The sequence below is a fragment of the Apteryx mantelli genome, chromosome 15, assembly GCF_036417845.1.
Source record: "Apteryx mantelli isolate bAptMan1 chromosome 15, bAptMan1.hap1, whole genome shotgun sequence".
Classification (NCBI taxonomy): Eukaryota; Metazoa; Chordata; class Aves; order Apterygiformes; family Apterygidae; genus Apteryx; species Apteryx mantelli.
In genome coordinates, this window is record NC_089992.1 from 2,521,614 (window position 1) to 2,537,204 (window position 15,591).

The 15,591-nt window shown below is 44.0% G+C and overlaps 1 protein-coding gene across 2 annotated transcripts in view; it reads right to left on the minus strand.

Annotated features, from left to right (window-relative positions):
* SMAD3 (SMAD family member 3) overlaps nucleotides 1-11,706 on the minus strand; it is a 78,816-nt gene extending 67,110 nt beyond the window's left edge. For both annotated transcript variants that reach the window (XM_067305238.1, XM_067305237.1), the window contains exon 1: nucleotides 11,456-11,706. In XM_067305238.1, the coding sequence (XP_067161339.1) occupies nucleotides 11,456-11,661 (206 nt within the window). In that variant the 5' untranslated portion in view covers nucleotides 11,662-11,706. The remainder of the gene's footprint in view (nucleotides 1-11,455) is intronic.
* Between the last annotated feature and the right edge of the window lie 3,885 nt (nucleotides 11,707-15,591).

Sequence of the window (15,591 nt, forward strand, 5' to 3'; positions counted from 1 at the left end):
GCCACAAGTGCCTCTTCCACATGCCCTTGGAGCAGCAGCTTTCTAAAGGACCCTGTCTGCTTATCCCCAGAAGGACAACGCCAGCAGAGACACAAGGTTCCCACCAGCAAGTGAGGGGCTGCCCTACCTCTGCCCCACCTCTGCCCCCAGCACCTCAGGGACCTCAGTCACGTTCTCAGGGCTTCAGTATCTCCATCAGCAAAATGGCATAAAAATCCTTCTGCTGTAAAGGACCTGGAGACCTGTGGTATAAAATTAGAGGATATAAATGCTCCCCCTTCAACAGGGTGTGGGCCTGAAAAGCCATTTTGAAAAGGTCTTTAAAAGGACTCAATAAATATTAGACAGTAAAATTTTTTTTTTTTTTTTAATGGGAGTAGGTAACAGCACCCGAGCTTAACTGTTGCCTTTCATATCCAGTAACCATTTATAACACATAAGACTAATCAGGAGGTTGTTTTGCTCTCAAGAAATCTAAACAGCCATGATCTAAAGCATTGCTTCATGGTCTTTGATTTTAGCCATGGCAAGAATTTAAATTCGACTTGCTTCAATACCTTTGAAAAGGACATTTATTTCAAGCTTGTAAATGATTTAAAAGAAAGAGAGAAAACTTTATTAATTATGTTGTTTCCAGCCAGATGGCCGGCTATTAGTTTTCAGTCGTCTCTTTGGGAACAATTCACCGGAAGTCTTCAGATGCAAAGGAGTTTTAAAGCAAATAGATGTTCATGATTGCCCAGCACTCTCAGTGGCTGCCAAAATGTGCAGTGAAAGACAGGACTATAGGTATAAAAATGTTAATTATTTCCAACCCATGCTGTTGTGGGTCAACAGTACACTCGCTTGACAAACATGCACTTCTTTTATTTAATATTTTGTATTTGGATGGCATTATACTTACATACAGTTATATAATATTACCTTAAATGAAAACACGAGGCTACACGTATAGTGTTTCTCCTGGACTTGTGCTAACAGACTTTAAACTTAAGCTCAGTAGCAGACCACTGTGGTATGATGTGTATCAACCAGTCAAAATATTCCATGTGTACAGGAGGTACCAGCACAGAGATGAATAGATAAATATTATGCAAAGGCAGTTAAGGTTTACCACGAAACATCTATGGAATTCTAATATTCTCACTGACGTAGCACCTACATATTTTCAAAGAAAGTTTCCAGAAAAAAATTATGACAGCTTCCTTAGTATGCAAGAGACGATGAACAGCAACAGAAAGCTTTTTAAAGCAGCAAGTTACTGAGTTTTTCAACTGAGTCCTTCTCTCAAGATTGTAAGAGCTTTTTACTACTGTATTAAATTCTCCGACATCTTTGTGAGTTAAGTACTATATTTGCTAGATAGTTAGAGCGAGGTACAGACAGGTTAAATATTTAGCTCAATGTTACACTGTGGTGTGGAACAAAACCTGATGTTTTCAGTCTTCTCTAATCACAGTGTACATTCATTAGGCAATAATCCACAACACAAACCTATCTTAACTCAATTATTATTGGAAAAAGCGAAGATGTGATTGCAACCCTATACACAAACTTGCAGCCTATAGTTCTACCAAACAAACAAAACTAGATTTGGGAAAAAGCTTCAGTGATCAGCTGTCTACCTACACACAAGTTATTTATGGCATCTAATTTAGAGCAAAGCTCAAAACAGTTTGCAGACTGCCAGCAGACTTTTACTGGAGACAAAGATCAGCTATGAAGTAATGTTACCTTTGCTAGTCAGACTGTGATTATCTACCTTTTTTAAAAATTTACATCTAGTTGTTTTGCAAAGCTTGTTTTTAATGCAATCATTTCAAAAAGGCTTGTTTCCACGTTCCACTGTTTTAACAGTTTTCTTCTGCAAAGACCCCACTGGCCATAAAAAAAGCCCCACAATTTTGAAAAGAAAGAGACAACATTGAACAGGCCAAAAAAGGGAGCCTGAAGATTCAACTTACAGTGATTCAACTTACAGAGAAGCTTATGTTCAGTAAGCCAGGTAAGTGGTTCTTACCCAGTTTAGACCCAAGAAGCAGATATTGAGAAAGACTAGCCAAATGTATGCAAGTTCCAGCACTCCAAGGCCACGAAACTCTTACAAGGGAATTAATCTGGCGTCTCCAGAATTCACAGAGGTTTAGCTTTGATGTTCCAATGCCTACAACTGCTGTAGGCCTTTCTTCCAAAAAGCTGCTGACCATGGGGGAAGAAAGAAAGGACAGATGTTATTAGCTGACCTTGTGCTCTTGTGACTTCAAGGTCTGTAATTGTGGGTGAGCTTCATCCAGGTCACGGAAAAGGAAACCCCTACTCCTTCCTATATTTGTACGGCTGTGTAGCAGGGGAGGTGGGAAGGGTGCTTAGGGAAAAACACATTATAAGTGCTTTACTATCACTATGCAAGCTGGTTAAAAATGGTGAAGGGGAGGGGGGAAACAAAAACCAAAAACATCCCCACTCCACCGTGATAAGAGCCAAATACCACCTTCTGTACAGGTACAGGATCAGGACTCACTGTCAGTGCCAAAGCCACCGTCAGTGGCATCCAAGCTACAAAATGTGGACCTCTGCCAAGCCACATCGGTGCCTGTCAGAAAACCCTCAATGAAACAAGAGTGAGAATTCCTCCAAAAATGAAATGCTTTGCAGAAAAGTATCATTTTCAACAAACTTCCAGCTAAATCCTGCCTGGCCTCCTGCCAGATTTCCAGCCCAGCATTGAGGAGTTCAGGCTTCACGGGAACATACCGTGCTGTAGCCGTGCAGGCTACCCTGCATGGAGCCCTTGGGTCTCATGGGGTCTGCTGGGCAGGCTTCAGGACCTGCCAAAAAAGCCCCAAGAGCCCTGGATTTGAAAGAGAAAACTTGATAATATTCAACCTACAAACACCTCTATCCTCCATGTTCAGTTCACTGCTTATTTGCGCTGGCCTGAACCTCTTTTCACTTGCATGCAAGTCAGAAGTAAATTTACTGAAATCCATGTAATTACACCAATGCAAAAAATGAGTGGGAAAAGACTCGGACTCCAGCTGCTTAGCAGCCTTTTGTTAGGCAGAGAGTACTTTTTAAACACTATATAATTTTTCAGACACTGTTAGACATTTGTGTGCTGCAAATTGACTATGCATCTGACTCAAGGGGAACAACAATTTGTTCAACAAATAAAAGAAGAAAAGGACCTTTCTGTACAGTTCCACATGTGTAGAAACCACAGACTTTGTATCTCTATGAAGAAAACCACATCTGGTCTTTCCGAGTACAAAAAAATTAAAGGTGCTTGTAGCTGGGTCTTTGTCTTCCCACACAGAAACACTTAAAATCCAGTTACAGAGGAAAAGGAAATTTTGGAAAAAGTACTCTCTAGCTGTTAAGTAGATAAAGCAATAACAACAACTGCACATTCAACACAAAAACAAACAAGCAATCTCATGTTCCACAGATGTCTGTACTATGCCTAATTTTTTTGTGAATATTAACTGTTTTACATCTGTTAAGTGAATCAGAGTAAGTGAATTTTTTCTTTTATATAGAAGCAACTAGAACAGGAAGGACAACTTTTTTTTCTCTTTTATTGTGAAAATGTAGAGTCAGTATCAGCATCCATCATTCAACTATTGCTGGCTGCAGCTTCACCACAAAGGAGGAAATTTCTGTTTTGACTTCCCTTTTTAGAAAGATTGTGTTATGGTTAATGAAAGTCACCAATTCAAAAATAATCTCCAATTTTTCCTATGACGCAATTTGTAAGCAAAAGTTTAATGAAGTTTTCAGATCAGGTAACTACAAATTACGAAGTAAACTAAGGACGCTTGACCTATATTTCAGCCCCGTAACTGTCCTTCCTGAGGGCCCCAGGCAGACGGACCGCATGGCATGCGCACACAGACCCCAGTCACATCCCACGTCTACATGAAACACGCAACTTGTTTGCCCTCGTAACCTCAGCGCTGAACACCAAGTGGACTGTAAAGATGTTTCTAGTGACAAATGAAAGTTATCAAGATCATCTATTTCCCTTTCCTGGACTTGCACAAGTTACATTTCTAACAGGTAGGTTTTGCCGGATTTTTAAGAAGCGTGTTCTTTCATGAGGCTCACCAATGAGATTTATAATTTTATCCTCTCTCTCACATCAGCGTCAGCTCCTAATAATTTAAAAATGAGACTAAGTAGATCCCTCACGGAATAGCATGATTCTAAATTAAGCAGGTTAAAGAACCAAGCTCACAAGGAACAACTGCCATTTCCTCCCCGTGCTTCCTGGTGTCCTTTCCCCAGCGCTGCTCCTACTCACTGACGTCTGCTGCTTTGAAAACGTGTTCTTGATCTAAATAAGGCCAATATCAGCACCATTGCTCAGGCTGAGTAATGCCTGTTCATGCGGAGCCTCTCCACCAGAGAGGAAGGACCGATGGTTCGATACTTAGGGCACTTGCTGGAGGCACACAATCCCACAGATTTCCTGTCCTACTCATTCTGAGCTGCCTAGAGTCTATCTGCACCACACACAAGTTTGGATATCAGAAACAACTAAGTTCTGCTTCTTAGCTGACAAAGAAAATATCCTATCCTGGAGCTCACACAATTTCTGCATGTTCCTCTACAAAGCAGGATGTGACTATTTCCCACCTGTCTGGGCTTGTCTGAAGATACTTTTTTGTTGTTTGCTTTTAAGGGTTATCTCCTACCATGCATAAGTGGTTTATTCATGCTCACAATTGTGGCCTATATTTCTGGAGGATTAAGCTCCAAGACAGAGATTCCGTCTTCTTCTTCTCTTTCTACAGAGCCACAGCACCAGCAGCATCAAACTTTCCTGCTAGCCTAAGGGCAAGTCCCACCATTCTGACAGTGATGGGAAAGAGATGTGCGAGTAAATGAGGATCAGGTCTAAAAGACTTCAAAACATCTTTAAAAGCAGCATTAACTGCTACAATTGACACATTATTGTCTCTTCAGTCACAGAGAAAGTCGTGCTACCAGGGACAAGTAGGAGAGCCCAATTATTAACAACTTCCTCGTCTTTACGTTTGGACTCAAGTCACATGTAACAAAACGTAATTAGCAAGCGTTTGCTAAGCTTGGTGGAGTCAGCCTACTAGGACTGGAGGGTCTGGACAAGAACCTCTGCCCCGTCTTTATTCCCCTCACTCCTGTCTGCTCTCTTCACTGCCAGTCCACACAATCAGCTTTGGACTGGAAAAAGCTTTTTACATAGCACATCAAGGCAGACAAGGAGAAAAGTTAATTAGGACCATTCATAAGCCTTGCTGAAAGAGTGCTGCATCCCATCCCTGAAAATTTAATTGCACTCAATAGAGGAAAACTAAGAAAAAAAAAATCCAGAAAAAGTTAATTTAGGAAAAAAAATCTGATTTCAATTTAATTCAAGCACTGTTTGGCCCTATTTATTTCATAAAGTACTTCATGCAGGATAATGGCATTATTGTGCATCTAGCAGCATTAGAAGCTCCTAATAAATTAACAAGTGAAAATTAATGGCTGTTCAGTCCATTAAATCTTGTTAATTTTATTTCTGTTGCAATAATATAGTGATCACAAGTTTACATTATTAAACCAATATTTATTAGAAGAGTTCATTTTAATTGGATCCCTGATGTGATAATCCTGTACAGTGTGCATTTCTTGATTTCATCAATTTTTTGTATTTATTTCTCATTATATTTAAATGACTGCAATGTTCAGGGTCTTTTCCTAATACTACAAAAGTTAAGCATCCATTTTAAGCACTTTATTTCACAAAGATTCAACACTTACTACACAATATAATGCGAATCTTATGAGTCCTTTCAGAAACTATTTTAAATATTGTAGTCTCTTGAAAAAAGGGAGAAGGAAAAAAAAGCAGAGATATGAATATTTGAAAACATCTCAAAAAAATGATACAATACATTTTTTCCTTAGCCCATTCATGTCCTATATGAACATAACCCTGCTGTCTTTCAAGTCAAGAGGAGTTTAATCACTGGTTTTAATGTGAAATATGATCTGGTCCATAATTCCCAGAGAAAAGAGGCAAAAAAAAAAATCACCCTCCCCCCAAAATAATATTGGCAAGTTCTTGACAAGTATTGCCTGCTGAGAGAGACATTACAAATTTGTGAAGACGTCCTACCAAGGGCTGGATCAGACATGCTACTGCTTTGAGCCAAGGAAGCTGTTATGCTCAGCAGCTCACGACAGCACTTTCTGCCCTGAACCCCCTTTTCCCCAGCTCCTTCATCTCTGCCAAGGTCACTGGATGCGTTGCCGCTCCCTGAATTGTTGCATCAACATTATCTGGGTTAATTTAATGGCTGAGTTTTGTTTTACAAAGCTGCATGGTGTGGGCTAGAAATCAACTACACACGCTACTGCCCAGGCAGATCTAAGGGACAGTGACCCTGGTGCAAGGGAGGGCAGGGGAGGGCGGAGGGGCTGCGGGGAGCGGTAACCTCCGAGCAGGATGCGGCGCTGCCCCGAGACAGGATTGGACCCTTCGGGAGCAGACAGGGAGGAGGAAGGAAAGAAAGGTACTGATGGACAAGAGGGACTGCAGGCAGAAAACACCCATGACAAGAGCCCCGTGTCCCTTTAATTAGCATATTTTCATCTGTAGGCCTGATCTGCAAAGTCATATTAACACCACAAAAGCTAGTTATGACCAGATTTGTAAAGCTTTGCCTATCCTGCTAAACCAGCTCGCATGGGTACAGCTAGCAGCACAGTTGTGGCTATAAAACCCTGTCCATAAAGCCAGGTCAGTGCACAGGTTAGCACACACAGCTTTGCAGCAGTAACATTACCAGCAACAGCGAGCTAACAAGTATAATGGCAGCTAGCCTATGCCTGCACGCAGGGACCGTACCGTAATCATCTCCTATGTACCGCTCTTAGACCTATCTAATCTTAAGTGTGGACACACTCAAGCAAGTCTAAGCAATATTGAGGCTTCTCCCCTACAGGGACAAGCTAAATTGAAAACAAGACAGTTTAAAATTGGCGCAAACCAATACAAATTTGTGTGCGGACACACAAAACTATGACTGGCTCTTTGCTTTTGTTACTGAAACTGGAGGTTTACCATCTTGCAGGCTGCCTCTGCTACTTACGATATTTGTCATTTTCGTATTTTCTTGGTATTAAAAGGATTCTAAGAACACGGTCAATTCCTGTAAAGATTGCACGGTCAGTGATCAACACAACAGAAGCTATGCTCATACCCAAGATCTTCCTAAAATCGCTTATGTATTATTCCTGGCTTTCCCCACCAAAGTATAAACCATATAATGGACACCTTGCTTAGCTTCCTTCAAAAAGCAAATGTGCCATGTTTCCAGTTCAGCTGGTACCTTCTATTCTTACCAGATGAGTTCCACAAGAAATAACGTCCACCACTCTTCAAAACTATTTTCTTAATTAAAGAAAACCCCCCCACCACTTAAAAGATTATTCCTTACATAGAAGTATCTTGACTCCCCTAAAACCACTGGTGATAAAAAAATAAATAAATAAATAAAATAAAAAATACAGTAATAGGTTCGAACAAGAAGTATGCATATGAAAATACACTACTAAATGTCATGAGATTTACATCTTAATATGCGTAGTACCACTAAGGCACTTGAAACAAAGCATGTGCTATCTTCTCCCATATCAGCAAGACTATATATAGTGCACAGCTTCCAGAAATTAGTAAATGCTCACATGTTCCTGACTCCTACAGTCCAGAGCGCCATATATATTATATAACATATATAACAGATCAGCCTAAAACATCTTATTTCTGGGACAAAATATCAACACTTTATCAGGTGCACGATATCGGCTCACTCCAGATCATACTCCCAAGGATAAAGTCCACAGGGATACATTCATTTTCTGCAGGTAGGTAGTAACGTTAGCTATAGACTTTGCTGCCATCAGATGCCACACTCGCCATACTCCCTGGCCTCAGAAGCAAATAGAGCCATCCAAAATTAAAAAAAAATCTGATAGCAACTGGTAGCAGTTGGAGATTTAGGCTTGCTCACAGAGCAAAGCAGAGAGGCCCTAAAATTGAACACCTGGCTGCGCTGGGGTATGTGCTAATGACACACAGTCCCCAGCTTGTTTGGAAGGTGATAAAAACACCCATCCTGAAACCCGAGCTTTCAAGATTGGTGCAGCTGCTAGAAAGGATATATTTTAATGGATGGCCAAAAAGAATGCGTGTTTTCAACTGTATCATCCAGTGTGGTATGAAAAAATGTATTACTGTCATAAGACACGGGTTACTAAACGGACTAGGTCAGCTCACATCATCAAAGCCTACCAGCTTAGTGCAAGTAGGTTTAAAGGCAGAGATTTGCTTGTGGTTACTAATGCCCAGACCTCCTTTCTGTGCACAGGCAAAAGGCACATACCGTCTTCTCTGACCTACTAAATGACTTCCTATCCATGGATTTCTGTGTAGTGAAAGTACTGGTCCAGAAGAACAAACTACACTTCACCTCCCTTGATCTCAAGTGAGAGTTCACTTTGAGATTCCTTTCCATATCGTGGAAAGTTCCCTTTCAGAGAAAGATGGACTTTGACAGCAGGAACCAAGAGAAGAAGGGAAATTCCTCTAAATAAGCCCTTCTCTCAGGCCCAGGCAACTATAGGGTGGTCTGAGACCGGTTGGTTTTCCAGGTCGAAATGACCTCCTGCTCCACCAGAATCAATGAGAAGGAAAATTCTTGCCAGCACCAGAGCGTCACGCTGAAATCTTCCAAGGTTTCCCCAGCCTTTTGCTGGCTGCCATAGGTTCTTTGAACAGAAAACCTGGGGCCTGAATGTCTGTCGGTCACGTTATCTTACAAACAGAGCACTTGGAAAGTAACACACTCAACCCCACTTGATCACTACAGGAATTTGAAGTTCCAGCTCATTTGCTGTGTAGCCCTTATTCCCAAGAGCAATGTTTCTGAAAAGCTCAAGCACTTTTATATATGAAATGTTGCTTCGTCTCATGGATACAATAGCTAATTTTGGACTAACCCTACTTCTGCTGGGCCAGAGTCATCCCTGGCATAGTTCCACTGTAATTCAGTCTACTGATGTATTACAGACAATGCACAACATGATCTAATCCTTAATGATGTTTTTTTTTCCCCTTTGTCCCGTCAATGTACTTATTTGCCTAAATAGCAAAACAAGGTACGCAGAATTATTTTAAAAGAAAATACAAAAGCCATGCTAAAATTGTCTTGCAAACACTAATTTCAAGTGACATAATCAGATTCACAAATGCATGAGGACAAACAGCGCAGTCCAGTGGAGAAGACACTGCACTTAGTCACAAGGCCTGGTTACGATTACAGCTCTGCCATTAGCTTCGAGACCAGCTGTTTCACATTTCCACTCCATTCCCCAATCCCAGATACCTAGACTTTAACCTCATACTACATTGCTGCAGAGAGTCCAGCACAGGCTAACTTAACTACTGTTTTAAGGATCTCTGTAATATCTATATAAAATAACAGTAAAAGTACATATGAAGTGTCATATTTAAGAACTAGTACCAAGGCACAAGGAACTACCATCAAAATATGCTGACACTTCCCCAGTACCAAAGATTAAGATCTGAAGGTTTAGGCTCTGTGTCATAAGTGAACATGAAATGTTTTAGTTTTTGTACTGATTTCCTTTAACAGAGCAACGTCTGGGAGAAACCGGCATTCACTTCTGCACAGCAGACAATAGCCAGAACAATCTCTGGAGGTGATAATATTTATGACTTGTGACATCTGCTTGTGTTGTTACTTATCTTCAAGCTTTAAAATTATTTCTCTAAATTAAGGCTTCCTACTCCACCTGTCTCTTTGCTTCCTTTGAATCATAAAATATCAAAACTTGCGTCCCTTGTGCTAAAACACCTTGTTGCTAGTAAAGTAAACATCAGGGGGCCTCTCACTCTGCTCCCTAACAGGTCAGCAGCAGCAAGTCTTTGCTGAGACCTGAAGCACAATACACAAGTCATTTCGACTGTAGGACTCAAGTCTTTTTTTTTTTTTCTTCTTTAAAAAGGCAAATATTTCAGGGAAGTGATTTAAATAGGGCATTGTCTATGAGGAAAGCACACTGCTTACCAAGAACTTCAAAACAGAGGTTTAAGGGCATTTGTACCAGGTGGTAGCTTCACAGGTTTTGAGCTCTAATTCAACTACGAGGAGCCAGAATAACTCTAACAAAGGCAGAGTCGTCAGTCTGGACTACTGGCCAAAATCTTAAGCATGGTCACTCAGTACCGAAAAGATAAGGAGACTTTTTTTCTTTAGAAGTATAGTTGTTGGGGAAAAAAAATTAGGAGTTCCAAACAGCCACATTTCTGAGCTACTTGCTTCACTTTTTCATGCAACAGATGCTGCTTTGTATTAGCTACCGCATATTAAATCATTCTGACAACCAAGAAAGCATACATTTGTTTGGGCGAGAGAGAGGCATGAATACACATACACACAGAGATATCTTCTCACACAGAAGCATACAATTATGCAGCATTCAAATATTTGGGATGAACTTTGGCCTTTGTTTAAAAAAAAAAAAAAAAAAGAAAACACCCCCCCCCCCCCCAAAACAACGATCAGTAACAGAACCGGCAGTCATCTGGCTGAGCTCACAAAAGTCAACAAATCCGCCGCAATAAAGCACTGCTTGGGGCCAGTTATTTGAAAGTTACTCGAGATTTTTTTTTCTTAGATACGATACTTCGTGTGTCATAAGGATGCATGCTATGGATTGATCTCGGCATCAAGGCTGAGAATAAAATCTGTGTTAAAACAAAAATTAAAAAAAACCCCACACAACTTGTTACATCCATCCTTACGCGATTTTTTGTTTTTTCGTTTTTTTTTTTTTTTTTTGCCCTGCAAGTAATGCCCTTCAGCGGTGCCACTCGCACTCCCCATTTAACAAGTAATCTGAAAACCAACGGGCAGCAGGGCTCCAAACCACATCTTCAGAGCAGGAGCGGGCCGGCTCGCAGGAGTAAGGCAAGCAACCCAAACAAAACCATCCTCCTGACTGGAAAAAAAAATGCAAAAAAAAAAAAAAGGAAAAAGCAAAAGAAACCCTCGGTGCAGCGGTCCTAGAGAACACGCTGCAACTTCTGGCAACGCGAGCGCCCACGACGCGCGTGGGGCAACGCGCGGCGCTCCCAACTTTGCGTTTTGTTTTCCTGCGAGACTCGGCCGGAGACGTTTCCCCCCCCCTGCGCTCCCCCTCCGACTTTCCTCCTCTCTCGTTACGAGGCAGTAATTCAATTCTGCAGCCAGCTTTTATAGCTATATATAGCGGCAGGGCAGCGCGCAAACCCCGCAGCCCCTCGGCGCGGCCCCCCCCCCCCCCGCACCCCGGGGGCAGCCGGCACCTAACGGCCGCCGGCGCCCCCCGAGCCGGCCCCGGCCCCGGCCCCACCACCGACCTGGGGATGGTGATGCACTTGGTGTTGATGTTCTGCGTGGTGATCGCCTTCTCCAGCTCGTCCAGCTGCCCCGTCTTCTTCAGCTTCTTCACCAGGCTCTTCACCGCCTTCTCGCACCATTTCTCCTCCTGCCCGTTCTGCTCCCCTTTCTTCCAGCCCAGCAGCCGCTTGACGATGGGAGGAGTGAACGGCAGGATGGAGGACATGCTGCCCGGCCCGGCGCGGCCGCTCCGGCCCCGCCGCTGCCTCCGCGAGAGCCCGGCGCCTCCGCGCCGCCCCGCGGGCACCACCAGGCCCGGCCCCGGGCGGCGCTGGCCCGGCGCGGCGCGGCCCGCCGCTACGCTGCGCTGCTCTGCGCTGCGCTGCCGGCGCGGCCCGGCGGTGCCTCAGCGCCTCGGGGCCTCGGCACCAAACTTTGCCCGGACTTCGCCGCGTTTCCCCGGCGGCGGCGGCGGCTCCCTCCTCCCCCTGCTGCCCCGCTCTGCGTGCGCGCAGCGGCGCCCACTCCGGCTCATTCCCAGTCTGCCTTTCATGCAAATTGCCTGCTGGCCGCCCCAGCCCGGCTTCCACCCCCTCCTTCCCTCCCAAACACGCTCCCTCACGCCGCCGACGGAGGGAGGCAGGGCAGGGCGGGGAGGCGGCCGGCCCGCCGGCAACTCCGCTCCCCCTCCCCGCCGCCTCCGCCCCCCCGGCGGCGGCGGCAGCAGCCCCAGCGCCGCACGCGCTGATACTGCTTTTCTTTCTCTTTTTTTTTCCTCTTTCTTTCTTCCCGCGCGGGAAAAATTGGGGGGGGGGGAGCGCTCCCCCCCCTCCAGCGGCCGCGCGCTCGCGGCCTTCCCGCGCGCGGCGAGGCGGGAAGCTCCCCTCAGCGCCGCCGCCTCCCCTCAGCGCGGGGCGGCCGCCTCCCCCCACACCGAGGGGCTCCCCTCGTCCCCCCCCCACGGGGAGCCCCCTCGAGGGGGGAAGGAGGGTAGGCAGACACCCCAAAACTCAGCTGGAGAACGGGTGAAATCCCACCGAAAGGAGGGCAGCAAAGATAAACACAAGTGACACAGTCCTGCGGGGCCAGGGGAAGGGGTAGCGTGCCCTCGGGGCCGGCAGGGATGGACAAGGCCCTGGCGGGCGGCTGTTTTTTCTCTGCGAAAAAGGTGTGTTTTCACGCGGAGATGGCTGATCACAACTCAGTCAAAGCAGCCAGGCAGAGTCAACGATCTGCAGTTTGTTTCAACCCATTTAATTTACTATTCCATTCCCTCATCCTCCCACCCCGAGGGCCCGGTACCCGATTAATTTTTGCCCTGTATCAGGCACAAATTACACTCCTGAGCTGTTTACTACCAGCCCTGGTCAGAAATTCTCAGACGGAACATTTTTGTCAGAGAACAGCAGTTTGTTCAGATCTCTCTGTTTTGTAGAGATGGTTCAGTTTTGACTAAGGCAGGACAGGATCCAGGTAACTTTCCAGTTCCTCACTTGTCATCGCTGGACAAAGTGGGCTTTCACCCCCCCCCCCCCCAAATCTCTAGCATCCTCCCCTTCACACTGAAAGGCCCTGAAGACCATGAAAATACAAACTGTCGTTCCTAAAGCGCTCCAGCCCTCAGATATACCACCCTGGCACGGCGTGAGCAGGGTGCACGGGCAGCCCGGCGAGAAGCTCGGAGGCCACCTGCAGAGTCACCGGTGTCTCCTTCCTTTAGGTTTCCTCAACCCCAGCTGCTCCACAGCCAGCCAAGAACCAGAGAGCAAAAGCTTTGGGGGGCCCTAGCTCCCAAATTTTGACATTTGAAGCTGAGGCAGGCTTCCCGGCTTCCTCGCGCCTCCGCAGCCTCCCAGACGGGCTGACGGTGAACCCGAGGTTGGGAAGCCTCCGGGGCTGCTCACCCGCTCCCAGACGTGCAGGTTCTTGCCAATCCGCATTCCCCTGCTCCCGGTTCCAGCGCAGCCCGGTAGGGAGACTCCTCGAAAGCCGGCAATCCAAACGCTTTTCCATGCCTGTGGATTTGAAACAGCCAGCCGCACAAATTGCCTTGCGGCAAGTTATGAACCTATAGGTTCAGACAGTGTCTGAAGCTCAGAGGCAACTGGCTTGGCTTTCACAGAGATTTAAACAAACAGTATTTTTTATTCCATATTGACAATACCAAAATTTGAAATATCAATATTGGGCACAAAATCAAATAACCTTTTTTTTTTTCTTCTTTAAACGTTCTCATACTACTCCCCAACATGCATTCCCCGAGTGTCTTGAATTTTGGAGGCTCACCACTAAAATTTTGGAACGTTGCCCTGACCCAGTTTTTGGCTGCCTAAATTGAGAAGCCTGAAGTACAGAGATGTTGAGCCCCTGTAGATGATCCCAATTTCATTTGAGCAAATAGTTGCTCATCACCTCTAAAACCAACACAAAAATTCTCAACAACTAATTACTCTAAAACCAAAATGCCCAAATTACTGATTACTACTAGTGTCATTGACTTGCTGCATACTTGTTTTCTGGAAAGGCCTAGTTCCTGATACTTGATGATTAGTTAAGAAACGCAGCTTTCATTAACAAAAAAAGTTTTGTCACAACTTTGGAGAATAACCTGAGTATGTGAATGAAATGAAACACAGAAGTTACATACATTTTTAATATATAAATAAATACTATCTATAGTTTTAAGTGTGGGGAAGTTTAAAATCATCTTTTTCTATTTTCCTAGGTCTTGGCCCAGCACATTTTGCAAGGTAAAGAAGCCCCAGGGTAAGACTATGCATGTCTTAGAGCTGTCAACACTGCATCAGGGTAACATCAGTGCAGATTTCTGTTGGGGACTATATCCATTTCTTTACCACTGTTCAGACTAGAAAAGCATGGGGACTGTTCCATACTTTTTTTTCAGCCAGAAAAATTAAAATGCTCAAATCTTATCTCTAAACTCAGAACTCATGCTGTAATCTTAGGTCAGCAAGGCTTCCAGGATTTTCTGTGCATATTCATTGGCTAAACTTCACTCTTCGCTACTATACTCATATCACAGGTGATCAACTGGGTAAATTTGAATAAGGGGAAGGAGAGGAAGAGCTGATGCTTATATAGTGAGTTAGTGGCAAAGAGGTAAGTAGATTTACCCGTTTAGCTAAACACTAATGCAATACTTGCTTACAGTATCATAAATGAGGAGGAGGCCAGCTAAATCCCTGATCCACATTCTGGGCCACAACAGCACTGTGAGCACTAGAACTAAAAATGAATAAACATTTGGTCTCAAGAATTAATTTTCAAGATCAGGGACATTACACTTTATGGAACAATTTGTGTGACTGCTGGGGTTACCTGTCAGAAAAAAAACATTCTATGAAAATATGCCTTTCTGAACCCATAGACAGTAATCCTTTATTTCAGAGAGTTTTGGACACTCTCATAATGGAAAAATTAACAGACAGGAAAAAGACAGGACCGTCCCAATTTTACATGGTCTGGATCTGTTCTCTGGTTTACAAAATGTCTGATGTCTTGGAAGCCACCTCTAGGCAGGATAAGGTTACGTGTTCATTTGTGATATAAATTTTTCTTTATTTTTCAAAAATCATTATCTTTGCATGTTTATTACATAGTACAGGTTCAGGGATTTCACTCATTGCATTTTGCTCTTACTGAAAAAGGTAGATGTATAGTCTGCAACAATGTGAAAAAAAACAAACCCCCCATAGGTCATGTATTTGAGATTACCTGAAGAAAAAGAACATATGCTTCATGGCTCTCTCGCATTTCTTAACCTTTTACTACTACATGAACATCTTAACAATTACTGAAAAATAATCTGTACATACCTTGTTCATTCACAGGATCCATCAGTGAATAGGAACAGAATTTAAACTTTACTTTGAAGAAGACAAAAATTGGGCTTTGACTCAGAAACAATATAAAATTAGCGTAAGAAACAAGGTGGTGTCCCCTGGAGCTCACACACACAAGCGTATGTACCTTTATTAGAAAAACTTTTAACAGCTTCTGAGATTGAAGGATAGGTTCTGTGCTTCACTCCATGTTCCCTCTATATCATTCAAGGAGTGAAAAGGGAATAAGGGAGTCTGAAGCAGACTCGAGGCAGTTCCAGTGGCTCGCACACTGCTCTCCCCGAAACCCCTTT